The following is a 24760-nucleotide window of genomic DNA, read 5'->3' as shown; positions in this document are numbered from 1 at the left end:
AGGGTTCCTGACCTCATTCCCTGCTCTTCTTCATCCCACCTTGGAAGGAGACTTCTTTCCTTTGTCTCTCTCTTGCAGAGATGGCTCTTTGCAATTCCAACTTAGTTAGCCAGAACCAGGCACTCTTTTCTATCCAAGTATGTATTTTCTATAATAAACTAAGCTTTCTTATTTCCATGACAACAGTCTCTGTGTGATTGGAATCAAAGGGAAGTCTGCTCATACACCATTCAGCATAGGGCCATCTCCCAAACTGTGTGTTAACTCTGCTAAGTTAATTCAACACCAGACTCCCCCAAAGAAGTTAGTTCTTGTTTTCTTTGCCTTAAGATTGCAAAGGGATTCTGGATTTTAAGTTTTCTCTAAGGATACCCTGAAAATCTGGGTATTCCTGTAAGACAGCCTTTGCCAGCCTGATGACCTGAAATGGGTACGCCTCTAATAAACTGCTTCAATTTGATAACATTTTTTTTTACTGTATTGTGATTGACCTTAGCATTCTTGAGGAACTGGCTTCCTCTTTTGGTTTTCTTATTCTGCCATGTATGAAGGACCCTGATGTGGCTTTTAAAAATGTATTTTAATGTTACTTGCCAAGCTACCTGAAGGGCAGAATATAAGTAAGTGTAACAAAACAGGATACCCCCGGGACTCTTTTAACTCTTTTAGAAGCCCTGCCCCCTTTCCCCCTGCTGTTTAAGGTTAGTCGTGGCTGATCAATAATAAAGGGGAAGCAATTTATACATGCTCAGAAGCACTCTAGCCTATGAAAACTTCAGGACAGGGCTTCGGAATTGAAGAGGAAAGGGGGCCGGAAATGTTTTAGAACTCAGCCCAACTGAACCCTACGCACTTCCAACATCCTTCTGCTTTGCCAAATTCCACGTCGCTCAATGAGCTCTTGCCGTTAACCATCCACACCCATTTTCCCAACCCCCGCCGGACTGACTGCTCCGCCTCCGACTGTCTCCACAGCTCTTCACGTTTTGGCCCCGCCCCCACGCCGCTCTAACTCGCCGAGCACGTGACAGCGCGGAGAGGCCTATCAGCGCCTTTTGCTACTTTATGAACTGACTGGGAAGGCTGGTGCGGATGGCTGTGAATCAACTGCCTTGGCAGAGAAGGAGACAGAAAGGAATTGAGCAGAAACAGGTGGGAGATTAAGGGTGAAGAGCTGAGGAGCCTGATCCCCGTTTGAGAAGAGGGTTGGGGTTCCTAGTGGAGAGATGGCCGGGCGGAAGAGACCCTTAAAGGGCTCTTAATGGTGGAAGGGGAGTAGCCGTGTGGGTTTGGGGGGCGAATGAATGAGCCAAGGGCTTGTCACACACGTTCTTTAAAATGTTATGATTCGGAAGAAGCTGGGCGGATTAAACTTTTGTCATTTGGTAACGGATCCCGACTTTAGGATAGGGAGATGAGGAGTTAGTTAGTTTCCAGTACGGTGAAATTTTAGCGAGAGAACAAATGCCTTCTGCTTCCCAATAGATCTTGGATTGTATCCGGCTAAATTCTACTTGGAGTAGACGTAGACCTGTTAAAATCAATGGGTCTAAGTAAACCATATCAACTCATGTTCAGAGCAGACCAACTGAAGTAACATTGTGTACCACCCTGCAAGTCTAGGATGAGTAATTCAGCTGTGACGCCTCCTTGGTACAAACACAAAAAATTCTGATATGTTAAAAACCTCCTTAAATTTGCACCCAAATGCACAATCTTAGGACTGTAGGAAGCTGCCTTGTACTAAGTCATGCTGTTGGTCCACCTAGCTCAGTATTGTTGACACTGACTAGGGTTTCAGACAGGAGCCTCTTCTAGCCCTATCTGGAGATATTGGGGATTGAACCTGGACCTTCTGCTCTACCCCTGAGCTATGGCCCTTGAAGCTAAATGTAGCGTCTGGGTTTGGTTTTTGTTTTTAACGAAGAGGTGTATGGGGCTATCAACCCATACACACATTTTGTGCCTCATAACTACATATATGGGAGTGAAGGGGGAGCGAGAGAAATCAGCTGGGCAGCAAAGGATCCTGGCAGGTTTCCAGTATAGCTGAAGGAAGCAGAATAGACTAGGCAAGGAGAAGGACGTTCCAAAGGGACTTGAGAATGGAATGGATGACCAGAAAGGAGCTGGAGGACATCATGCAGGGATAGGGACTGCCACTCTCTTCCAATAGGGCTTTTGGACTTTAAAAGCCACAGGACTGGTGGCTGCAGCTTTTCCTACAACTGCTTCCTTATGCTGGGAAAAGATGCAGCTGTTATGTTACTGCCTCTCATACAACTCTTAAAGGTACAGAAGCCCTTTTTTGGGGGGGAAGGGTGACAATCCTAAATGAGGCCTAGGAACAGGAAGGGCTGTGGACTAGCATATAGAGTACCCATCTTTCTTGGCCTTACTCCTGGCCCAACATGATGTTAGTGGAGGTGTGTCTATCAGGGAGCTGACAGGGCTTGTAAAATGTCACCTGCGTAAATTCTTCCAAACTGGGTTCCTGTTAAAGGAGTAGAAGCTGAAGCAAGTAAGTCACTTCTATACACTGGGAAGCCTGGAAGCTCGAGTGCCATGGGGCAGAGAGGCATAGGTTTGCCAGTTCTAAAAATGAGGAGGCTCTTGTGCTTCTAAGAGATGCTTAGAATGGAAAACTCTGCCAGGCCTGGCCTCTCCTTGTTGGTGTTTGCTCTGGCAGACATACACTGGCGTACCCGACCGTAGTCAGACCCTTGCTTTGCACCTTGCCAAGAATAACGCAATGCACGTGTAGAAATATACAGTCTTTTATCAGCAGAATAACATAAAGCAGTTCCAGCATCGAATACACAAGTTACACAGTCCGTCTTTCTCCTCTTTACTTCCCCACACACCAAAAAACACATCCTTTTCTTTTCCTGTCTTTATAGCCCATCATGGTCATTTAGTCATTAGGTGATTTAGGGTCTGCACCTGTATCGCCTGAGGGTTTTGATTTACTCATTACTGTCAGTTAACCCTTTCATGGCTGGTTTTCCTTCTTGGCAACCAAACCCTATAGTGAGCCTTTTCGAATCCTAATAAAATACCCTTTTTTGCTCTGGGTGCTTGCTTTCCTTTTCTTTGTGCCTTTGGCACATGTACCCACATCAAAACGGAACCGCAGAGAGAAGGAACAGATATATTCAGGACATGGTGCTCCACATCTCTTTCCTGCAGTTCCGCGAAAAGCCCTTTCATTGTCTGCAAATGTGCAGGCATAGTTACCCCTTCGCTTAAACGTGTTTGATACAGTTGTCTCGCCAAATAAACTCTACTGCCAGCAGTTTTTCTCACATAAACATTCTTTAGAGCAGACCAGACTTCTTTTGCTGTAACCAGTCCTCTTATTAACAGCAGCTGGTTATTCTCCAAACCCAAAATAATGGTCGCTCTCCCTTTTTCATCTTTGCGAAGCCATTCCGGAGAAGGGGGGTCAGTGGGGGGATCACTTTCGATGGACACCCACTACTCTTCCCGGCGTAATAACATCTCCATCTTTACCTTCCAACTCGTATAGTTCGTGTCATTCAGCCTTTCCAGTGGCATTGCTGAACTCAGGGATACAGCCATCACGTTCCGGCGTTTACCAAACACACTGTCCACTTGTGCTTGCCTTGGTCTGGATTCCTCTCTGCACCTTATAATCTTGCACTGTAACACTGCAATAAGGTGTACCTAATGAAATTCTCTCTCCTATGCAATTCTTCAGATCCTTCTTGAGGTCTGAAACCTGAGGCCCAAAAGCCGGTGAGGAGGGGAGATGACTTTCCCAAGCTAACCAGCTTTACCTATTACTGAGGAAGGAGGGCAAGGGAAATCCTGGACTGTGGCAGGTAGTGTAATGAAGCTTTGCCTGTGGTGACGCTCAGCCCTTGGGGGGGGGGGTTACTGCTGTTAGACTGGAGGAGAACAGAAGACTCTGACCAAAAGCAGATTTAGCCTTGCTTTCCTTCTCTTCATGAACTATCCTCTGAAAGTGGGCCATAATGATGGCCTTGGGTCTCTAGCTGTATATTAATGTACTAAGGGATATTTGTTGACCAGTGGTGAAGCTTCAAATGCTTTGCCTTCTGCTGATATAGAATGTTTACAAGCATTTGACAGTAGGAGGAAATATGTCAGCGGTTTATGTATTATTTATTTAAATGATTTTTATTCCATTTTTCAGCCAAGAAAGGTTCCCAGAGTGGCTTACAAACCCTCCCTTCTCCCCCAAAAAGTCTCTCCCCTCAGGCTTGTGATTTAAAAAGACAGACTTTAAAAGGAAAGAGGGCCAGTGTAGTGTAGTGGTTAGAGTGGCGGACTACAACCTGGGAGACCAGGATTCGAATCCCCACACAGCCATGAAGCTCACTGGGTGACCTTGGGTCAGTCACTGCCTCTCAGCCTCAGAGGAAGGCAATGGTAAACCACCTCTGCATACCGCTTACCACGAAAACCCTATTCAAAGGGTCGCCATAAGTCGGAATCGACTTGAAGGCAGTCCATTTCCATTTTATAAAAGGAAAATGGATTGAGAGGGAGGAGGAAATAAGCAAACTCGTGTGCAAGATCTTAGTTGCAAATTCTTCTGATGGCTAATTGGGATGGAAAAGTTCAAGCGGAGGAGGTGTCAAAAGTTGCTGGCCTCTCCACTTTGCTGATGCAGTGGTCCTGAGAATCTTTTCTTCCCTCCTATGCTGCAGCCTGGTGTAATGATGGCTGACAGGTGACAGCTGATGGAGGAGGGGCTTGGCTTCTTAGTGGAGCAGATTCTTCATTTGGTTCCCTTAGCTCCCCTTTTCTGTTGCTATGAGGACTTCAGCGCACTTTTAAGCAAGAGTCTGAACGTGCTGAGATGGCAGATGGGAGGGCATGTGCAGATTGCCCTCCCGCTTAACAAAAAACACCTTTCATGGAGAAGAAATTGTATTATTTGCACTTACCTTGCATCAATGGTAGCTACACTCTTTATCTCTCTCTTGCCATAAAACCTTTTCTTTTTTTTTAAACATAGGTACAAATCCTGGCAAAGGGGATTCAACTGTAGGATCAGGACAGCAATTTTAAATGGCCCAAGTAGGGAAGGAAAACCTGCAAGAAGTCTTGTCCCTTCCAGGGATTTCTGCAGAACCGGGACAGAAGAAGAGCACTTTGCTTGCTGCATGTCCCTTGAGCAGCAGCAAGATCCCGGTGCTGTCCAAAAGAGTCCCACCAGAGGTGAAGCAGTCTCAGCAGCAGCAACAGGATCGGCTTCAATGGGTGAGTGTACAGGTCTACTCTGAAGAAACCTTCATTGGGTTCAATGGGACTCCCTGGTAAGTGTGTATTGAATTGCAGCCTCAGAATAGATATTTCTTCTTTGTTTTGAGAAAGTTGTTGCAGCATCTGGCTTTTCCTCATGGCTGCCATGGAAAGCTTGAAATCTGTCTGGGTGATGGCTGCTGACGGCTGGAAATGGAGCCTTGGGCATGGCTTTCAGTATTCTGAAAGCAAGACTTGTGTGCCCTGTGTTGATCTCCCATTTCTATGATTTCTGGACTCTGTCCCTACTACTCCTATCAAACCAGTCCTTATATTTCCATTTGCCATTTCAGAGCCCATTCCTTGCCAGAACCACTCTTTCATTGCGTAGTCTTAGTACAGAGGGCTGTTAGCTGTACACAGCTGAATACTAGCTTATGGGTTCAAATTGCACACGCAGTGTATGAGCTGAAGATTATCTTCCTAAAATTCCTGTGGTGGGGTAGGGTTTACCCTCTAACAAGGTGTGAGAAACCAGGGTTTAATTGAGGTGAGTTTACAAGCTATGGGGTTAAGTAGGACAGGAGGGGTGGGGGTCTAAAACTTGAGTTGGTCTCGTTCAGAGCAATCCAGATTGGGGGGGGCTGGCAGAGGAGGAGCCAGAGGAAAACTCCATGGGATTGTCCTCCAGCTTGGGACTGCTGGCCCAGCTGAATGCTGGCTCTGTCAGGAGCCGTGTGCCCAAGCTGGCAGGGAAGCACTGGCTCCCATGAACAGGCCACCTGAGGAGTATGGTCCCCATAGGCCACAATGAAAATATTTTTACTGCGCTGGCCTTTTGGCTGACAGGGTTTCCAGGTGGAGCAGGACCTGGATGAGGGCTCTGAATGCGAGGAGGATCTTGCGGCTCCTCCCCGCCAAGCCCCCGGAATCCCTGGCAGATCCCCAGCGCTGCTGGCAGGGTCCTGGCGCTGCCACGGCTGAGCCGCAGTGGAGGGCTGTTGCCAGCAGAGGCCGGCAGAGGCCAGCACAGCCGAGAGCCTGCTAGTGCAGCTGGGGATCCATGGCATCCAACTCACCCCAGCCCGGCAGAAAGGTGAGTTGGATTGCGCTCTAGAACAGTTTCTGTAGCTAGTGCAAGTCTTTTTTGTTACAATCAATTCTTGGGTCATTATTTGCTATGTCAATAAGCAAAGTGTTTTCTTGTCCAGCCCTGACAAAGTGGCCATTACTAACAACGGTGTATGTTTTTTATTTATTTAGAAAGATTTATAAGCCACTTAAAGACCTCTGTAAGCAGTGTACATAATAAAATGTTGATAAAACACAGCAACTCTACATAACTATTGAAAATGAAATACAGATAACATAATTATCATTAAGACTCAGATAAAATCAGTTAAAATGTATATAGGTAACTGAATCGTATAGGTGGAATTCAGTGGTACTCCTACTTGGAGTAGACCCATTGAAGTTGATAGAGATGGCTAACTTACGTTCATTAATTTTGATGGCTCTACTCCGAGTAGGTCTTAGTTGAATGCAATCCTAAGCCTGGATAAACTTGTTGAAATGAAGTTTTCAACAGGCATGTAAAACAAAATAGCGAGGTCACCTGCCTAAGGTTTGAGCATTGCTAGCTGAGCATGTTCTTGAGCAATAGCTCTGGGACCTGATTGTCCAGCAAAGGCAGTGCTGAGGACTGGAACTCAGGAATTCTTCTTCTGAGAACAGAATGACCTCTGCTACTGGGAGACTGATGTTCTGCCAGCTTTAGGTAGACTCATCCGCTCCCAAAGTTTGGTTGCCCCTTTCTGAATGAGGACAAGTCTTTTTATTGGAATGTAGCACTGGCCTGAGTTGAATCCTTCCCTCTCTTCCCCACCCCCCTCTTTCTCCTATAGGCATGTCCATCCAATGTGAGGAGCACAGGGATCAAGACTCACAAAATGCTTCACACTGGTTTAGTACCTGGTGCGGCTGTCTTGGAACCTGCACCTGGGTTATTGCCCAAGAGCCTTTCCAGAGAACCTCTTGGGGAGATGCAGCTGAGCACCTCTGGTCAAAGGAATGAAGGTGGTGTGCCTAATGGCAAAGGTATTGATCACAATAACAAAGAATCTTACTGGGTTGTGGCTTTTCTTTCTTTTTGTTTTTGCAGAGATTAATCAATGTGAGCCATATTTTGCGACTGGTCTTAAATTGATGGAATGAGCTGTCAGCACTGATATATTTTTCGTTTTGGATCAGCTGTCAACTATTTGAGATCTGTGGATGGCTAAATAATAAAATATGGGGGGGGTGTATTAACCTCTGTCTGGAGACAGTGGCTAGGTAGAACATGGAGCCTGATGTAAGCTTATTCTATATCCTTACTAGATGGCCCTGAGCCCTGTGCCAAATCTGCCTCTGAGGACTGTTTGTAAAGATCACCTGCTAATTTGGAGTCATGTGGAAAGGCCTGGATACAAACTTAGCAAAAATTAATATCTCAAGCTGGAAGTGAGGGGGGCTTTAAGCTCTTTCTCTTTTACTGCACATACAAAAAGGAGAACTTTCAACAGGATACTTAAAGGTGGCTGATAACAGTTGAGAAGACTTGCTCTTTGTTCTGAAAGATCCATCGTCTTTGAAAGGAAAATAAATGGCATGTTTGGGTTTTAGCTAGTTGGCTAAACCCAACTAGTTAAAAGAAAAAGGGGGTTGCTCTTAAGTTGTGGGATCTGTCAGAGGAATCAAACAGGATTTCTCAAGTGGGACATTTTACTAAGTTGTTTTTAACATTGTTTTTAACATTGTATTTTGAGATTGTTTTAACCAATCCTGCGACCTTTGGGTAAAGGGTGGGTAATAGATGATGATGGTGATATTAAGCAATCTCTGAGTGGGGATAACCCGGGAGGTTGTTCTAATATTCCCCCGTAGTACATGTGTCTGTTCTCTTGCTTGACCTATCTAGATTTATATTTAAACCAATTTTTTAACCTGCAAGGATATGTGGTATATTTTAACTCTGCAAGGACCTCTGGCGAAGCACATCTAGTTTCTGACTCCTCACTGGACCATGCTGTTTGCTTGTGGCAGACCAAATTCAGAATATAATAAAGAATAAACAGAGGGTGGCTAGCATCCAAATGGGCAATCAAAAAGAGAAGGTCAAAGACCAAGATGCTGGAGAGTGGGAACTTTTATTTTTCATAAAACCCAACGCGTTTCAGCCTGTTATCTACAGGCCTTCATCAGGGGCTATGGTAAACCAAACACAGAGGACAAATTAGTTCTACACACATATAAAATAATATACATAGTACATATAAATCTTTTGAACAGTCTTGTACTCGCATAATAGCTTGTAAGATTAAAAGACGAGCAAATCGCTTTCTGTACTGTACCAATATCAAATTTTTAAAACTCCACAGCCGATCTAAGATTTTGGGTTTTGGAGAAAGTGCATGGAGAGAATGAAGATATTCTATTGAGGAAAGAGTTATCTTGGATATTAACTTTAAAAACAATGACCCCTAGTGGTTTAAATGAAGATTTTGAGCTTCTTCCCCTATTGTAAATTTTAAAAATTTCCCTCAGTCCCTCATCTGTTTCTTGCATCCAGGTGTTAGCTGTTCCTAATGCAAAAGGGAACATAATTGCATTCACCTGCACCTTGCTTTGAGTTGCTTGTGTATATATACAGACAATCCATTGTATTACTCGTTGAGACGTTTGATACTGGTACAGTACAGAAAGCGATTTGCTCGTCTTTTAATCTTACAAGCTATTATGTGAGTACAAGACTGTTCAAAAGATTTATATGTACTATGTATATGTATATTATTTTATATGTGTGTAGAACTAATTTGTCCTCTGTGTTTGGTTTACCATAGCCCCTGATGAAGGCCTGTAGATAACAGGCTGAAATGCGTTGGGTTTTTATCAAAAATAAAAGTTCCCACTCTCCAGCAAATTCAGAATAGTCTAGGCCTTGTTTGGGGTCTTTAGCACAAGAGGATCCTGTTTTCGGTCAGGGGATTGAGCATGTAGACCCTCTAGTCCTTTCAGTTTTCAGGACATTTCCATGCAGGGCTGGGAGAATATTTCAGACTTTTAGAGGCTAACTTCTAGGTATCTGGGATGACCAATTCCTTGGAATTTCCTACCGTCAACTATACTTACCTAGTTCTCTGTACTGCTTATGTGAGACCCTAGTTTTTTTTCTTGTAGAAGCGAACACAGTTGAGTTTGTGCCAGATGTGGCAGCTCTTGCCAGCATAATGTCCAACACAGGGCTGACTAAGCACATGGTGAGTGCAAGCCACAAGCCCAGCTTGGCCCGGCGAATCCCTTTGAGAGGGAATAGAGAATGCTCAGCCAGTATTGGGGTAAGTCTCAGCTATGCACACAAGTGCTGCTATGTATTTGTGTGTGTGTGTGTGTGCTTGTTTGCTGCACTGAAATAGAATAGCACATATATCCAGCCATGTTATACCTCTGAGGCCCTCCAAATCTTGCTAGATTCCATGGCTCCCCTCATTCCTGTCCATTGGGGATGCAGCCAGAGGGCTGATGGGACCTGGGTGTTCAACAGCATGTGGACTGGGGCCACAGGTTCCCCACCCATGCTCTAGGCAGTAGTTCAGGGTTTTCAGAGGCCCTTTGTTTCTCTTTAGCTCAAGAAATGTTCAGTAAAGGAGAGCTGAAATGCTGGGCTGTTATGCATTTGTGTTTAATTCTTGTATGCAGGCATGTAGGTTTATAATCAAGTTTACTGACACAAGTTTTTAAGGCATCTTTTGCTATGTAAACTGCTGTAAGAGCTTTTTGCTGAAAATAAATATCAGGCTTGCCACACAAGCATGTGAACAAAATAATCCCTCTGTGTATTATGAAAGCATTAGGTACTGTTCCTAAACCTCAGCACCGTAAAACATTGCTCTATGGTGTCTCAGGTCCTTGCATGCCCTTCAGCTTAGATGCATGTTTTCTTCTTTGATGTGTATGCCCATTAGTCATTTTCTTAAAGCTATGCAAGTTGCATGGGATCCCAGTGACTCTAATAGGGGAAAGCAGACCTAGCCTTGTAGTTCCTTGGGGGAGCTGGACTTTTTCTGAGAACATGATTCTCATTTATTTCTCTCCTTGTAGGCTGGCCGGGGCTGCTTATACACAGGAACTTCCACAGTGAATCTTGTTCGCATGTCCCACATCTCTAAATCAACTTCAAAAGGTATGATTAACTTGGCACTGGGATGATGGGGTTAGATTTGATAGTGTCTTCATGCAGCTAGTTCCCCCCCTCTTGTCTCTCAACAGATACGAATCAGCCGTGGACCTGCAGCCTGGCTTTGAACACTCGGCAGTGTAAGACTTTGTCAACTACACTGGAGAACCTTGGGGCAAGGGTGAGTAGCTGATGTTTCGCTTTGCTCTCTCTGACAATCAGATGGCAGTACTGGCCGGAAATGCTGGGGTTGGGGAAGATGTAGCAGGGTTGAGCTAGCCTCTGAAGCTACTTGCTTTGGAGCTGCTCTGTTAGTCACAAGTATTTATATTGGAGGAGTTAGAAGTGCCAGATTAACTGAGTTACTGGAATTCTGACCCTGGCAACCAGAAACTGGAACTGTTCCCTCTCACCATAAGACTGGCTGAAGCTGGACTGGCTGAAGCTGGTGTCTTGGGTGGTAGATCAGGGTGAAGCTCAGTAGTTGGCAACCTTAAACAGCTGTCCAACACTTTTTACCTCTTAAAAAAAGGCCCCACACAAAGTGAATACTGAGCCCTTCCATTACATCTTTTCTTCCAAAAATGGCACCAGATACAGTACCGTTTTGAAGGAATCATGGTCCTTTTCTCGTTTGATGTCCATGTAAGGGCTCCATATGTGTGTGTGGGTGTTGGGCACAAGTGTCTTGCTCTTCCTCCAGAGCACGATGGGGAAGAAAGATTAGTATGTTTGCTTTGTTTTTGGAAAGGTGGCAATTGTCTTCTGCTTTCAGTCCTCATTGCTAGTACCTAAAAATAAACAAACCCTGATGCTGGCTTGACTGAATCTGAGGTTTCTGCCTCTGACATCTTTAAATAATTCTTCAGGCCTCCATACAAACATTATTAAGGGACTGTCTTCAACTCCACCTTTTAGTCTGCACTGATGGTAAGCCCTATGGACAGCTATGTCTGTAACTGGCCCGCATGCTACCCTTTCACCCTGGCAGCATGCTTCTGTGTTGTTGCACAGTTGCTGTCCTACTTGGCCTTGTACCTTTTCCCACCAGAACAGTGCATGGGAGCTGCTTGCCTTCCATCTCTGACTGTGTTGACCTCTGCATCAGGTGGAGGTGGCAAAGCCAACCCAACCCATGGAGAAGCTGGGAGTGGGCAAGTGCAAAGATTCCACAGCCAGGCTCAAGGCAAAATCTCCGAGCTTCATTGCTGAAGCTGGTGATACAACTCAAAGGTGAGGAAAGAATTGGATGCTCATTTGGGGGGTAGCTTGTGCCACTTGTGAAATGCAAGAGGATTCTGGTGAGGCCATGATAAATAAACGACAGCTGTTGTTTTGCTTGGGTTTCCCAACCTTTTTTCTGGGTGTGTCTTGGGAAGGAGGCAGAATCCCCATCTCGCTTCTAGTCTCCACAGCCAGGTTGGTTATTCATTCCAACCCTACGGTGCTCTACCTTCTTTCTGGGGTGGGGCGCTCCCTTGGCCTGCAAACAAAAGATGGTTGTCCACTACTGGGGATGCAGAGTCTGTCATCCTTGTTCAGGAGGGGGAAAACTGCAGATGTCAGTGACTGGTTTCTCTCAATATCATGCCTCTGTGCCTCTTCCTCCCCCCAATACATGTCAGCATAAATCCACAGCGGGGGGTTAGTTGTTGGGGTTAGAGCTGCTGGCAGACAGATGTTCACATATGCCAGCTGTTTTGAGGCTTGTATAACTGTGTTGCTGTCTGCTCTTAAAACAGCAACTCAGCTGGGAGGAAGAACACCACAGGGACGCCATGGAAAGGTGAGTGACCAAATTGCCACTCTCAGCTATCCAGATGTGTGGGCAAGGATGTTTGTTGGGTCTAGGTTCTCTCTCTTCTTCTTTCCTTTCAGCATACAAACTGACTTGTGTTCTTGCTCCTTGTGGCTGTGGAGATATACTTGGTAGTATAAGAACATAAGAAGAGCCTGCTGGATCAGGCCAGTGGCCCATATAGTCCAGCATCCTGTTCTCACAGTGGCCAACCAGGTGCCCATTAGCTTGTGTGTGCATTTCAATAACAATGGGCTCAGTACTATTCCTTGCCTTAATTTGGCATTCTGTTTATTGTCCTATGATTGCTACTTCATGAAAAGCATGCAAATGCGAATAACACTGGACAAAAAGCATCTGAGATAAAGACTATGGCCTGTTTTGAGTGCAGTCCTTGGTTTTCTTTGGTGCAGAGTATGAACAGCATAAGCTAATGCTGGGACTCCCTACCTCCTTGACAACTTTGTCCCTTGTTTTTGCAGATGAAGAGTTTGTACCAGATCCAGCTGCCAAAGCTAGCATTCTGCAGAACATAGGCCTGGGCCATTCATCCCTTGGGGCCAATAGCAAACAGAGCCTGGCCCAGCAGGTGCCATTGAAAGATGCTTATAAGCCATCCATCACTTGTGGCAGAACCAGGGTGAGCAGAGAACAACACTGGAGGTCTTGATTTCTGTACAGCCCTCCCTATCACCAGGTGCCTGTCCTCATCTCTGTGGTGAGGAGCTGCTCAGTTCAACACCCATTTTGGACATATGCATCATGGGCCCACCTCTCACCCCATTCTACTTCCTGGGGTGCTGATGTGCTCCGAAGTAGACATCCGGGAGACAAGAGGCAGCTATAATCTCTAGGGGCATTGGAACGATCCTGAGGAAGATGTCTGGTGTGAAGTGGCTATAGGTGCCCATTAACATTCTGGAACAAAACAAGTGGGACCTGCAACAAAATGTTGCAGTGTGGAGTTCAGGGTGACAGCCAACCATGCCCTCTTTCAGCATATTCCGTTCTCCTTCTGAGTTCCCCCCCTCCTTTCTCCAGCATTTTGTAGCCACTGAGCATGATCAGTTCTCATTGGGTTGGTTTCAGGGGGACCAGGGTTTCTTTCCTAAATATTTTCTTGTACTTCTGCCTATCTTGGGTTTCCCCCAAGCCTACTAATACTTCTCTTTTGTGCATGGATGTTGCCATTTTGGTCACGTAAGGATCCACATTTGGCAAATAAATTTTCTATAGTATGTAGGACTAAAGAATCATGTTTTGAACAAGTGAGCCCCCTTCACGTATTGCCTGTGCAAACGATTATCGATTAATGATTGCTAATGTTTAGGAGTTTCGACACATCAATATGGGGGTGGGACTAGCTCAGGCACATACGTGATACCTTTTCACTTGTTCCACTTCCTAGTTATTGCATGATGCCCTTTCTAGGGCTAAGTTCTTAAAAAAAAAAAAAAGTCAGGAGTGGGAAAACACAGGCCCAGGAACTGAATGTAGCCCTTCTGGTCTCTGTCAGGCTCTGGGACTTTCCCTAGATCCTGCCTCACCCCTCACTAGTTGTCCTCCACACCCTGCTTGCATGCTTTTGCCTAGCAGGATTGTGTCTGCAAACTGCACTCATGCCTCTTGCTTTCTGCGTATGGAGTGTGTCCACTGGCAGACGGCCCCTGAATGTTCCCCACAAGAGAATGTCGCTCTTGGGCTGATGAAAGAGATTCCTCACCCCTGGCCTAGGTGAATATCAAAATAGTTGGCCACGTGAGCAAGCATGCACACACACAGTCACGTGCAGCTCCACTTTGTGCTGGCTGCTAGATTTTTCGCCTGCCAACCCCTTTTCTCTGTGTCCTACAAAAGTGTTTTCCTAGGCAGCCATTTATAGTTGCAGAGACTGGCCCTGGGGAATTCCTGGGTGGAGAGATCTTCTGTGGGCAAGGTTTGCACTGTTGAGAGCTGGGAACTGATTAATCCTTCTTCTCTAGGGTGGAAATGCCTGTTTGTCAGGGGCCCGTATGAGTGCTCCCTCGTCAGAAAAGTTTGGCCGTATATCCTGTCGTTCCACACAGGGTCTTAAAGGTATAGTTAACAGAGGAGATGCTTGTGGGTTTGTCCCCTTGGGGATATTCAGAGCTGTCAGCCTCTGGTTATGATAGCACTGGGCTTATAACTGTTTTTCTTTATGTCCCATTTCACAGGTCTGGAGAAACTGGAGGCTTCTAAAGCGCAGCTAGCCAACACACCTGGCAGCAGATGTTCTGCTGTTGACTGCTCGCCCTATGGATTAGCTAGGAGGGTTCCCATTGTCCATCCACAATCCTTGGTTTGTGCTTGACAGTTAAGAAGGGTGCAGTTTTGGCACTAAAGTCCTGCTGAAAAGTGTGCAACCAATTCCTAGCTATCTGTGGGCCAGTCCTGGAAAAACCTTGATGACATCAACACTGCTGGAGGTCTCTGGGATGAAGGGCCTGGAATATGTTGCTCTAGTGGGCTGGGACTGGAATTATTTCCTCTCCTTTATTGCCCAGGGCTTAATAGCAGTACATTGTGCTTTCCTGCTACTGGAAATAAATTACATCCATGTCTAAAACATCTTCACTGGCTTGCTGTTTGTTTTCAGACACAACTCGCAGTGTTGATTTTTTAAAAAACCCATAAAGCCCTATATGCCTTGTGACTAGGCTATCCTACCTATCTACATATGAACTTGTCTGGCCATTAAGATCATCTTGAGAAGCCCTTCTCCAGCTGGGCCTGCTTTCAGAGGTTAAGCAGGTGGCAACTGGGGACAGGGCCTCATAGCACAGCAGTTGTGGTACAAATTCCCCAGGAATGCTTGACTTACAACCCACTTTAATGAGTTATGAATGCTAGGCCACTTTGCGTGGGCTTTTAATGAATAATAGTCTGCATGTTTCTCTGTGCTGCTTTTATCAGCTGTCCTTTAATTTTTACGTTGATTTCCTTGTTGGAATCCACCTTGGAAATGTATTGAACGGAAAGGCAGAGCAAGAAAAAAGTGTTTTTAAATGGTGTGAAAATAAAAGTGTCTACCTTATATAGAGTCAGACCATTGATTCAGAGTAGTTGCCTACCCTGACAGGCAGCAGTTTGGCAGGGTCTTGGGCATTTTCACCTGAGATCCTTTTAACTGGAGATGCTAGGGGTTGAACCTGGGATCTTCTGCATGCAAACAATGTGACCTAACATGGAGCTGTGGACCTTCTTCACATTGTTAGTTTCATCCTTTTAAGTTCTGTGCTTTGCAGTTCACTGTGACTCCATCAGGTCATGCTCTCAATACTTTCTCTTCTGTTGGATCAGCGTTGCAGTCCCTGGATACGCAACTGTATGCCTGTTTCTTCCTGGGCAAAGGTCAAGAAGGTGGGTGCCCGGTGCCGAATAGAAACCAAGCAGGTGGATGGGGTGCAGCGTTCTCCTTATCCAAACATTTTAGGACTGTCTCAGAGTCCTTCTTTGCCCCCCCCAAAATCTGCAATGCCCCATTCCTTCAGGGATGTTCAGTCCACTGCTGTGAGTAGCTATTGAGATACGAGTAAGGATGGCTGCTCTGATAGATCCTTGGTTTCCCCAGGCTTTCCCAACTGTTAGGTAAGTCATAAGACATACCATTGTGGGTCAGGCATCATATATACTAAAAATGATATCAATTCTCTGTGTGCCAGTCCTTATGTGGCCCAAACAGCACCTTCCAGGCCCAAGAGGGAGACATCAGTGGGTTTGAAAGTAACCCCAAGGTTGGCAGAAATACAAAAAAATCTTTAGGGAAAAAACCCACAACCTTAAGCGGGTGGTGGAACAGCTCAGTGAGGACTGAACATCCTCAGTGACCACAGAATGATGACTGACTGATTGACTGACTGGGGGTGGGAACAGAAGACAGGATGGGAGGGGGAATGGAATGCAGTATCCTGAACAGGAGTGCTCACTGCAGTATGCTGTTGCAAGTCCCACTTATCAGTCTCATTCATTCAGCATCTTGTTATGGCCAGCAGATTCCTTAGAGTGGGCTCACAAACAGGGTGTGTGTGTGGGTGTGGGGGGGATTCCATATAAAACTTCTCCCAGGTTTTGATTCCCTTTATTGTTCCCTGAAGCTTCCTTGGTTGTAGAACTAGAAAGTAATTTCAGGCTGTGGCTGGGCTGGCCTTAAAGAGCTAGCAGGGTTTGAAAACTGTTGGGACCAAAATTTCCATTTTGCTCTTTCAGTTTAATTTGGTAGGTGAGATCACCCCACAGACGGGCACTCTTGGCTCCAAACAGGATGGCACTGCTGTGCCCTGGGTAAGTGTTCGTGTGTGGGGGAAACGGTATGCTTTGCCCTAGAAGGAAATTGTCTGCAGTAATTTTGTATTTGTGTTTGATGCATTCAAGTCATGTAATGAATTATGCTTGAACACCTGTTTAAGAACACCTTCTGTAAAGATTCTTAGTGATCCATACATCTTTATAGCCCTGCAACTTTTGTTATCTGCAACAACAGGAGTTCTTTGCTATAAAATATGAGGTAAAAATATAGGCTCCAACACATGAGGTTTGATTAGAACATGCATTTTCCCCCCTCCATGATACAGATTGTGAGGATTATTTGTCAGACCTGTAGTCTGTGTAAATTAAAAGAGGCATTTGCATAATTAAACTTCAGGCCACTATAGTAAGGTTACGGATGACATGTGGAAGATTTTTTACTATTTCTTCTGCTTCCTCTTCTATGGGTTATTCCAAGCAGGAACATCTACTGGATATGGCTTCTAATGTTTCAGTTTTTAAACTAGAATTTATTTTTAAATGCAAGTTAATGAATGATAAAGCTGCCTAATATGCTGTTGCTGCAGACTTACTAAACCAATTGCAATATGTTATGGTCACCATTTATTGTTGTAGGCAATTTTGGATTGATTTCACCACCACCCCTGAACTTAAATCTACTCCTGAATTGTGTTCCTAGATTTTTTTAAAAAATAAAAACTTAATATAGACAGAGGGCCATGACAAACTGAAATACTTCATTTTAATTGGCATGCTGTGAAATTGGTGTCCGTCCTTCAGAGACTTGTTGGGACCAGCAAGCAAGCAAGCAGTGGTGGGTTTGGGCCCTCCGTCTTTCTTGCCTCTGTCTGACTCTTCATGGTAGCTTTTGTGGGGCAGAGTGGAAACAGGGAGGTAAGGGGACTTTGTTTTCCTCCCCCACAGGAGAAGATTGCTGTGCGCCTTTTTGAGGATGAGATGGCAGCATCGGCAAAGAAAGTGGCAGCTTTTCCTGTTATCACCCCAGAAAAGGGAAAGCTCCAGGTTTCCCAACAGAGCCTTCAGGTGGGTAGCTAGAAGCATCTCCTTCCCCCCCCCGCCTCCCAGTAGAAATGGGCTCTCAGCATGTAACTGCAGAATTTGGAAGTAGTTCATTACAAGTAATGAATTACTTGTTCCTCAAAAAAGTAATGAATTACAAGTGGGTAATTCCTTTACATTTTGATTGTAATAGAACCAGGAGTAATTGTAATGTTTCCATCATTACTTTTGGGCACTACTTGGGGCGGGGAGCAGGGGAAGTCTTCTGCTCCTCTGATTTGTGGATGAAAATCATGTGCCTCAAATTGACCTTCTGTGCAGCGTCGCTCTTCTGTCATGCTGTGTGGGTGGGTAGGAGGCGACGAGGGAGGAGGTGGAGAGTGAGATGGGGTGGAGTGGAGAAAACAATTTTAAAAAATGGATGGTGGTGGTGAAGAATGGAGTGGAGAGAATAAGGAGCCAGAGGGCAAGAACATGGATAAAGGAGGAGAAGGAGGCAGCAGCAGAATGGAGATAAAGAACTGTGGAGGTGAAAGATGATGTGTGTGTGTGTGTGTGTGTGTGTCTGCACTTGGCACACAAAGTGGCCTCCACCACCCTCTCTGGCTACTGTGCTGCATTTGCAGTATTTTAACTTTTTTGCATCTCTGGGGAAAATGCTTGCTTGGGTGAGTGTCCCTTAGTTGGTGGCAGGGCAGGGTCCGGGAGGTGGTTAAGTGAGAGAGATTATGCTGGCTGGCTGAGGGTTGGTTGCACTTGGTTTGATGTGCAAAGATCTGAGTAGTGGCCTCTGCCTCCCTCCCCACCTCCCTTACCAGCGGAGAGACCACCATTGCTATCTTATGGATGAAAAGAATTATTCTACGACCACTGTATGCATTTATTTTTAATGTTGTTTTAGGCAACTTAGGTGTGCAGCAGCCAAGGCCAGCACTTTGTAGGCACTCTAGTTTTTTTAAAGTAATTTAAGTGTAATTGTAGTGACTACTTTTGAGTAACAGTAAAGTAATAAATTCCTTTCAGAACAATTGTAATGGTAATGGTAATTTATTTGTTTTTGGGGCCATTTAACAGTAATTGTAATGTATTCCTTTTTAAAAGTAAACTTCCAAGCTCTGCATAAGTGTAACCTGGCTATTCCATTTAATCTTCCCAACTTGCAAATTCCAGTATGGAAAGGAGTGCTAACTGGAGTCTGCAAACTTTAGTGGTGAACCTGTCCCAGAAAGCTTGTAGGGCAGACAAAAGCCCCATGTAGGAAGCAGGAACTGCTATTGATTGAATAAATGTGGCTATTCTTAAAGGAATTTGGCTGATGTTTCTCTGGCAGTTAATTTAGTGCTGCTCTGGCTATGGTTTTACAAAATGTTTAAAACGCTGGATTATTTTTTTATTATGTAGTTGAGTTCACTTTGAATGGAGAGGCAGGGTATAAGCTTTTTCAAATTAAATGAATAAAGGGTGGAGACTTGATTATGACTCTGCCTGTGAGTGACAGAGTTGGCTTACTTGGTGAAGGTGAGAGAACTGTAGTGGGAAAAGCAGGTAGCAGCTGAAGCAGAATGGTCAGTTTGTAAAGGAAGCTGTGGATTCCACACGAGTTTAGGATTCTATTGGGAATGGCATCTGGCAGTGTGCAAAATTGTGCTTTCACTAATTTTAAAAAATTGTCTAGCTTTCATGGTTTTAGAGAAACATCTTTCACAATCCCCCCCATTTTCTTTTCACTCCAACCTTGCCAAAAGCTCCCAAACTTGAAATCACTATGGATACCAAATATACAATGCTAGGTAACCTTGGGGTTCTTGAAGGTAGGGTGTAGTTCACCATGGGATTCATGATGTAAGGCCATGTTCTCCAATCTGCATCCCCAGATCTGCATCCCCAGATGTTTCCTTGACCTGTGGCTAAGCTGGCTGGGATGATGGGAATTGTAGTCCAAGAACATCTGGGGACCCTAAGTTGAAGAACAGTGATGTCAGGGAAGTGGATGTGAGCAGGGGGAGATGTCCCACAGCAGACAAGATGAAGCCCAATAAGGGGCTGAGTTATAGTTACCCTTTTCATCTCAGCCCTTGTTCTTTTATTCCTCCAGCGTATTGAGCTCCTTACTCAACTCTTGCTGCAGGAGATGAATGGGGGTGTTGATCATGACATTGCCCCCTCGCAGGAGGAACTACACAAACTGTTGTCAGCTCACTGTTCACCTGCTGTGGAGGCTCCCAAGCCTGGTCTCCTCACCACTCCTCTGCAAGAGGATCCTAAAGCAAACCTCTGCAAGCAGGCACTGGTGTCTCTTGCTATAGCACCTGAACATAGCGCATCACTCGCCACCACCTCTGTCCAGCAACCTGCCTGTCCCAGTCCTTCCATGAATTCTGTCCAGCTCCCATCATCCAATGGAAGTAGTACAAGTAAGACATGATTGCCTTGACTTCTCATGTTCTAAAGGATTTAGGTTAAGAGAGGTGGGAAGGGCTGAGTGTTCTGTTCATACACTGTGGAATGTAGCCTGGGATTTTCTGCCCTGAGTGTCGTAGCTTCTGTCATCTCTACAGTTTTGAAGAAGAGTTGGCCACTACCCAGGTAAGGCTTCAGAAAACCAATGAAGTATTGGACTACTTCTTCTTTTTGAAACTGGGATGCATACTGACCTTGCCATAATTTCACTGGGGCTGCAGAAATGCTACAGTCCTAATTGCGCCTACAGGTTTTTGACCTTGTAGCCCCTTGCTATTTCTCATATGGTGTTAGGTTTGGACTGTAAAGTGGGGAGATAGTTCTGGATTCAAATCTTCATCTCCCATGAATTTCACTTTGGGTGGTGGCCTTGGAGAGCTCATAACATACAGCATACATTGACTGAAGGAATAGCAGTAAAGTGCTCTGTATGCTGAGAAGTTCTGCAAGCATTTGTCCTTTTGCTGACATCTGTCTAATATCTTTATTTGCTCCATGCCCCTGCCCCAGTCTCTGTAAAAATATCCCTGCCACTATATTCAGAATACTACAATAAGGATGATCTTGTGCACCAGAGTAGTGCTTTTTCAACTGCTGGTATTTCATGAGTACCACCAGCTGAAAAGCCCTGCACCAGAATAAAAGCTAGGTCTTTCTGTGTGCTGTGTGTGTTGTCCTAAAAGTGTGCTGGGCTGCCCTTCTCTGCCCTCACATTTTTGAATGAGATACCTCTGCCCTTGCTGGAGCTTGTCACTCTATTCTAACTGCGGTCCAGATGTGAACATTTGGGCAGACCAGAATACTGGATGCACAGCATAGAGTCTGGTACAATGTAGAATCTGAACTGGGTCCAGGGGACTGAGTTGGGATATTCTTTGTTCATAGATGGAAAGGCAAGGCTGAAAGCTAGTGGCCTCACCATGTTGTTGCTTAGGCAAGCCACCAGTTTTTCTTTCAGTTTTGCCCCTCCATCTGTATTGTAGAGGTACTGCTGGCCTTCCTTGCAAGGTTGCTTGCCACGACAACTGTTCTATGAGAAATTTTAAAGGAAAGTAATGAATAAAAATGCTCTTTAAAAACAAAAACCCTTGGTGTGGTAGGGAACCTGTCTAAAAAAAAATGTAAATGTCCTGCCTTTCCACTTAGTCATCATTAACTACAATTTTTTGTCCTCTTCACATTTAAGAGTTGGTTGGCTATAAATAAATATTTGCCAGCAATACACTGTAATAGAATTTTAAAAATTAATCATCAATACATTACAAAATTATTCATCTTTAGAAACCTCTAAATTATTTACCACGTAGCATCTAATACCACAGTATTGAAGAAATCTATTCATTAAGTTGCCTAAATCTTAAATCTGTCAACTCCAACATATAATCTCCCAATCCACTTAACTGGAGGCTGCTGACTCCTTTCAGCTCTGGGTTATCAACATTTTTTCAGCTGAAATCACATGAAAAATTACATCTACAGCTTCTTTACTAACTACTCAAAAATAATTTAGCAGCAGATACCAGTGGTTTGTGTAGGATTTACATCTCCAACATATTCTCAATCCTTTTTACCACTTTCTGCCAAAACACGCAAATTTCTGGGCACCTCTACTACATATTCATTATATTGGCCTCATATGGACACTTCAGCAACAAAGTAAGTTTGGATATGTTTTCAATCGCCTAGGTGTCAGATGCCATCTTGCAATTATCATGAACTGATTTTTTTGGCAGATTTACACAAGGGAACAATCTCAATTCTATTTTCCAATAATATTTCCACCTTCTTCCTCCTCCTGTCTATTCAAATCCTTATTCCATTTCTTACAATAATTCCTTGCTTATTCAGCGCTTCTAATAACATCATATAAAGTTTGGCTCATTTATTATATTTGGCTCATTTATTATAAAAAAAACAGTCAAACCTTTCTTTACAGCTGGCACGGGGAACCTGTGGCCCTCCAGATGTTGTTGAACTCGCATCAGTCCTAGTCAGCATGGCCGATGGTCAGGGCTGATGCGAGATGTAGTCCAATAGCATTGGGAGGACTGCAGGTTTCCCACCCTTGCTTTATGTAATGCCTTTCCTCCATGTGCTGTAGCCAGTGCTCTATATCTCATAGTCCTGATTTTTCCTTTCCAATCTCTTCGTACTCTATCACTCTTTCATCCATTCCTTTATTAAGCCTATACTATCCCATTCCTTATGTATCGTTGATTAATCTTATCTACATACAGTGAACATCCCATGGTGATGGTCTTTCCGCATAGTCTTCAAGATGGGTTAAAAGGTCTGAATTATAATGCCAACAAGAATAACCATGGAAACTTCGAAAAGAGCAACTTCCTGCTGTAATTGACTGACTTGTAACATGACTGACTTGGCCTGGAGCCTTAAGAATGGTAATGGTGGAAACAGGCAAATCTCCCTGGAGAGGAAATTCCACAGTATATCTTGTTCAGTGGGTGCTGAGGGTCAGCAACTTGGCCTGACCATGTCTGACTGTAGGTCATGTCTGTGTCTGTTACTGCTATCCTTGTCCCAGTAGGTCAAGTCAAGCAGCGTCTGGATGACCTCCTTAGTGCACCTCATCGCTTCCATGAAGCCTGCCTAAATGATGAGTGTGCCTTCTACACTGCCCGTGTTGCCTCTGCCGCCAAGCCCTCAACGCAGCGGTGTAAGGAGCCTGTGGCAAAAATGCTGGATGCTCATGATGCCATGGTAAGATACAGCATTGTAATGTGCTCCAGCTCTATGAAACAAAGAGCCTCCTTCAATATACAGTATATATATATATACTTTTTAACCAAATGGTAACTTACAATCGTGTGCCAAAGTTGTCTGTCTGACTTACTGCCGATCTTGATCACTCCTTGGATTTCTGAATGGTGTGACTGTGTGATAAGTACTCTTGCCACCTGGCAGAATCCTTTGTAAGACTATGGCTTATGAGTTGGCTGCATGGCATGCCATGGTAAGCTACCACTTGGCAAGCAGCCCTCTGTATTCAGTGAGAAGAGCAATTGGCTGCATTCCTAGGACTCGGAATAGGTAGTCTGGGGAGCTTAACTATGCAATAGCTCTGTGAGCAGATTGAGGCTCGTGGTGTTCACACTGGAGTATTTTGTTGAGTGACGGGAGTTATGCTTGGCTGCTTCTTGGGGCGGGGGGAGTGTACTGCTGCTCGGATGGTGATTTCTCACTCTTTTATTCATGCGTTACAGGCCGTATTGCAGCTGCACAGCATGTAATGATGGCCTTCACCTGATGTATTTTGCATGGAATTAGTAGTGCAGAGATGTGTCTTTCTGTTCTCCTGTGACTTTACGCAGAGGAGAATATTTAATAAGTCTCTGTGACTTGGAGTCCTCAAAGTATATTCCACACTTAATGTCCATTAATTCAGTGGTGGGTTGTGGTCAGCACTCTCCTTTTTTTTTTAAAAGCAGCAGCAGCCGTTGGACAGCTTTTTAACATTCTCTCTGTCTCAATGTTCTAGTTGCCCATGCCTTTTGTGTGGAACTGCTGTCTGCCACACATACAGCTGCACATTTTGAAGAATCTGTTGCTGGTAAAGTAAACTTCCACTGAGAACTTCTCTTTACCAGAAACAGGCTCTGCAAGACCCACTTGTATGCATGGTGGAGAGCACGCTTTATACCAAAACAGCTCTTGGCATGGAAAGGGCAAGTCCAAAGCTGTTCTGTGGCAACAAGCAATTGTATTGATGCATTTTTAGTCAGATTTGTGCACAAACAACTCATAATTAAGCCCATGGTTACGCTAACCCCATAACAAGTGGGATTTGTTGCTAGATGTAAACAGTAGCAGCTGGCATTGAGGGTCAGAGATCTAGGACTTGTCATTCTCCTCTCGAGCTTAAACACTTAGTTTTACTTCAGTGTAGCTGCTTTGAGTCCCAGTTCTGGGGAAAAGGTGGGATATAAATGAATGAAATAATTTAAAATTTGGCCATCCTACTGCAATCTATTCTAGGCCAAATGTGCAGGAAGGCATGTGTTTCTGGATGGGCTACACATATCTCCTTATGTAATGCTTCTTACTCTCTCTCCCTCTTTGTCTCTTTTTTAAAAATCCACCAGCACTTTATACCTATCTCTGCACCACTGCCCACGTCCACGGAAGCAGAAAGGTTTTCACCCTCATGAAGGTCTGGACCATGACACATGCATGTCTGACTGCGGATACAGAGACAGTGTGCTGAAGTTCCTTATCACCAATGTATGGTGGTTTATCTTCTAAGCCTTAGAAGATCTATCTCCAGCTGCAACCGTTAGATCCCACTCTCTGACCACCAACAAATCTTGCTGGGACCCTGAATCTCAATGACTGGGAGGACCAGGAGCTGAAATCTCCTGTCCCCTTTTTTCTTCTTCTTGAGAGTATCTAGTGCAGCCTTTCCCAACCAGTGTGCCTCCAGATGTTGTTGGACCACAACTCCCATCTTTCCTGACCATTGGAAATGCTGGCTGAGGCTGATGGGAGTTGTGGTCCAACAACATCTGGAGGCACACTGGTTGGGAAAGGCTGATCTAGTGCATGATAGGAAGAAGAGTCTGGTGGCTGTGAAAGGAAAAAGCTGGCTCTACAGGAGAGGAAACCCCAGCTCTCACTGAACTGCGAGGCATTGCTACAAAAGACAATACACTAATGCTGCCTTAACTGTGTGCAAACATACCTTTTTTTAAAAAAGAAAGAAAATATAAATTAAATATGTTTTGTAA

The 24760-nt window shown here is 44.7% G+C and overlaps 1 protein-coding gene across 4 annotated transcripts; it reads left to right on the top strand.

Moving 5' to 3' along the window:
- The first annotated feature begins 798 nt into the window (after positions 1–798).
- Positions 799–24760, top strand: TROAP (trophinin associated protein). 4 transcript variants are annotated; one of them, XM_061615416.1, is made up of 18 exons: positions 799–1152; positions 3722–3845; positions 5009–5253; positions 7140–7332; positions 9439–9611; positions 10375–10456; positions 10543–10631; positions 11559–11683; positions 12193–12236; positions 12731–12888; positions 14231–14324; positions 14444–14568; positions 15570–15629; positions 16476–16550; positions 17460–17579; positions 19651–19969; positions 22561–22736; positions 24119–24760. In XM_061615416.1, the coding sequence occupies exons 3-18, from the start codon at positions 5062–5064 to the stop codon at positions 24182–24184; spliced, it is 2091 nt and encodes a 696-aa protein (XP_061471400.1). In that variant the 5' UTR covers positions 799–1152; positions 3722–3845; positions 5009–5061; the 3' UTR covers positions 24185–24760. The 4 variants fall into 4 exon arrangements, with proteins under 4 accessions (XP_061471400.1, XP_061471401.1, XP_061471403.1 ...); XM_061615419.1 differs by having other exon boundaries at positions 801–1152; positions 22564–22736; XM_061615420.1 differs by having other exon boundaries at positions 802–1152; positions 9454–9611.

Source organism: Rhineura floridana, chromosome 3 (assembly GCF_030035675.1).
Source record: "Rhineura floridana isolate rRhiFlo1 chromosome 3, rRhiFlo1.hap2, whole genome shotgun sequence".
NCBI classification, from domain to species: Eukaryota; Metazoa; Chordata; class Lepidosauria; order Squamata; family Rhineuridae; genus Rhineura; species Rhineura floridana.
Note: the sequence above shows the minus strand (reverse complement) of the source record. Positions and strands in the feature narration are given on the sequence as shown.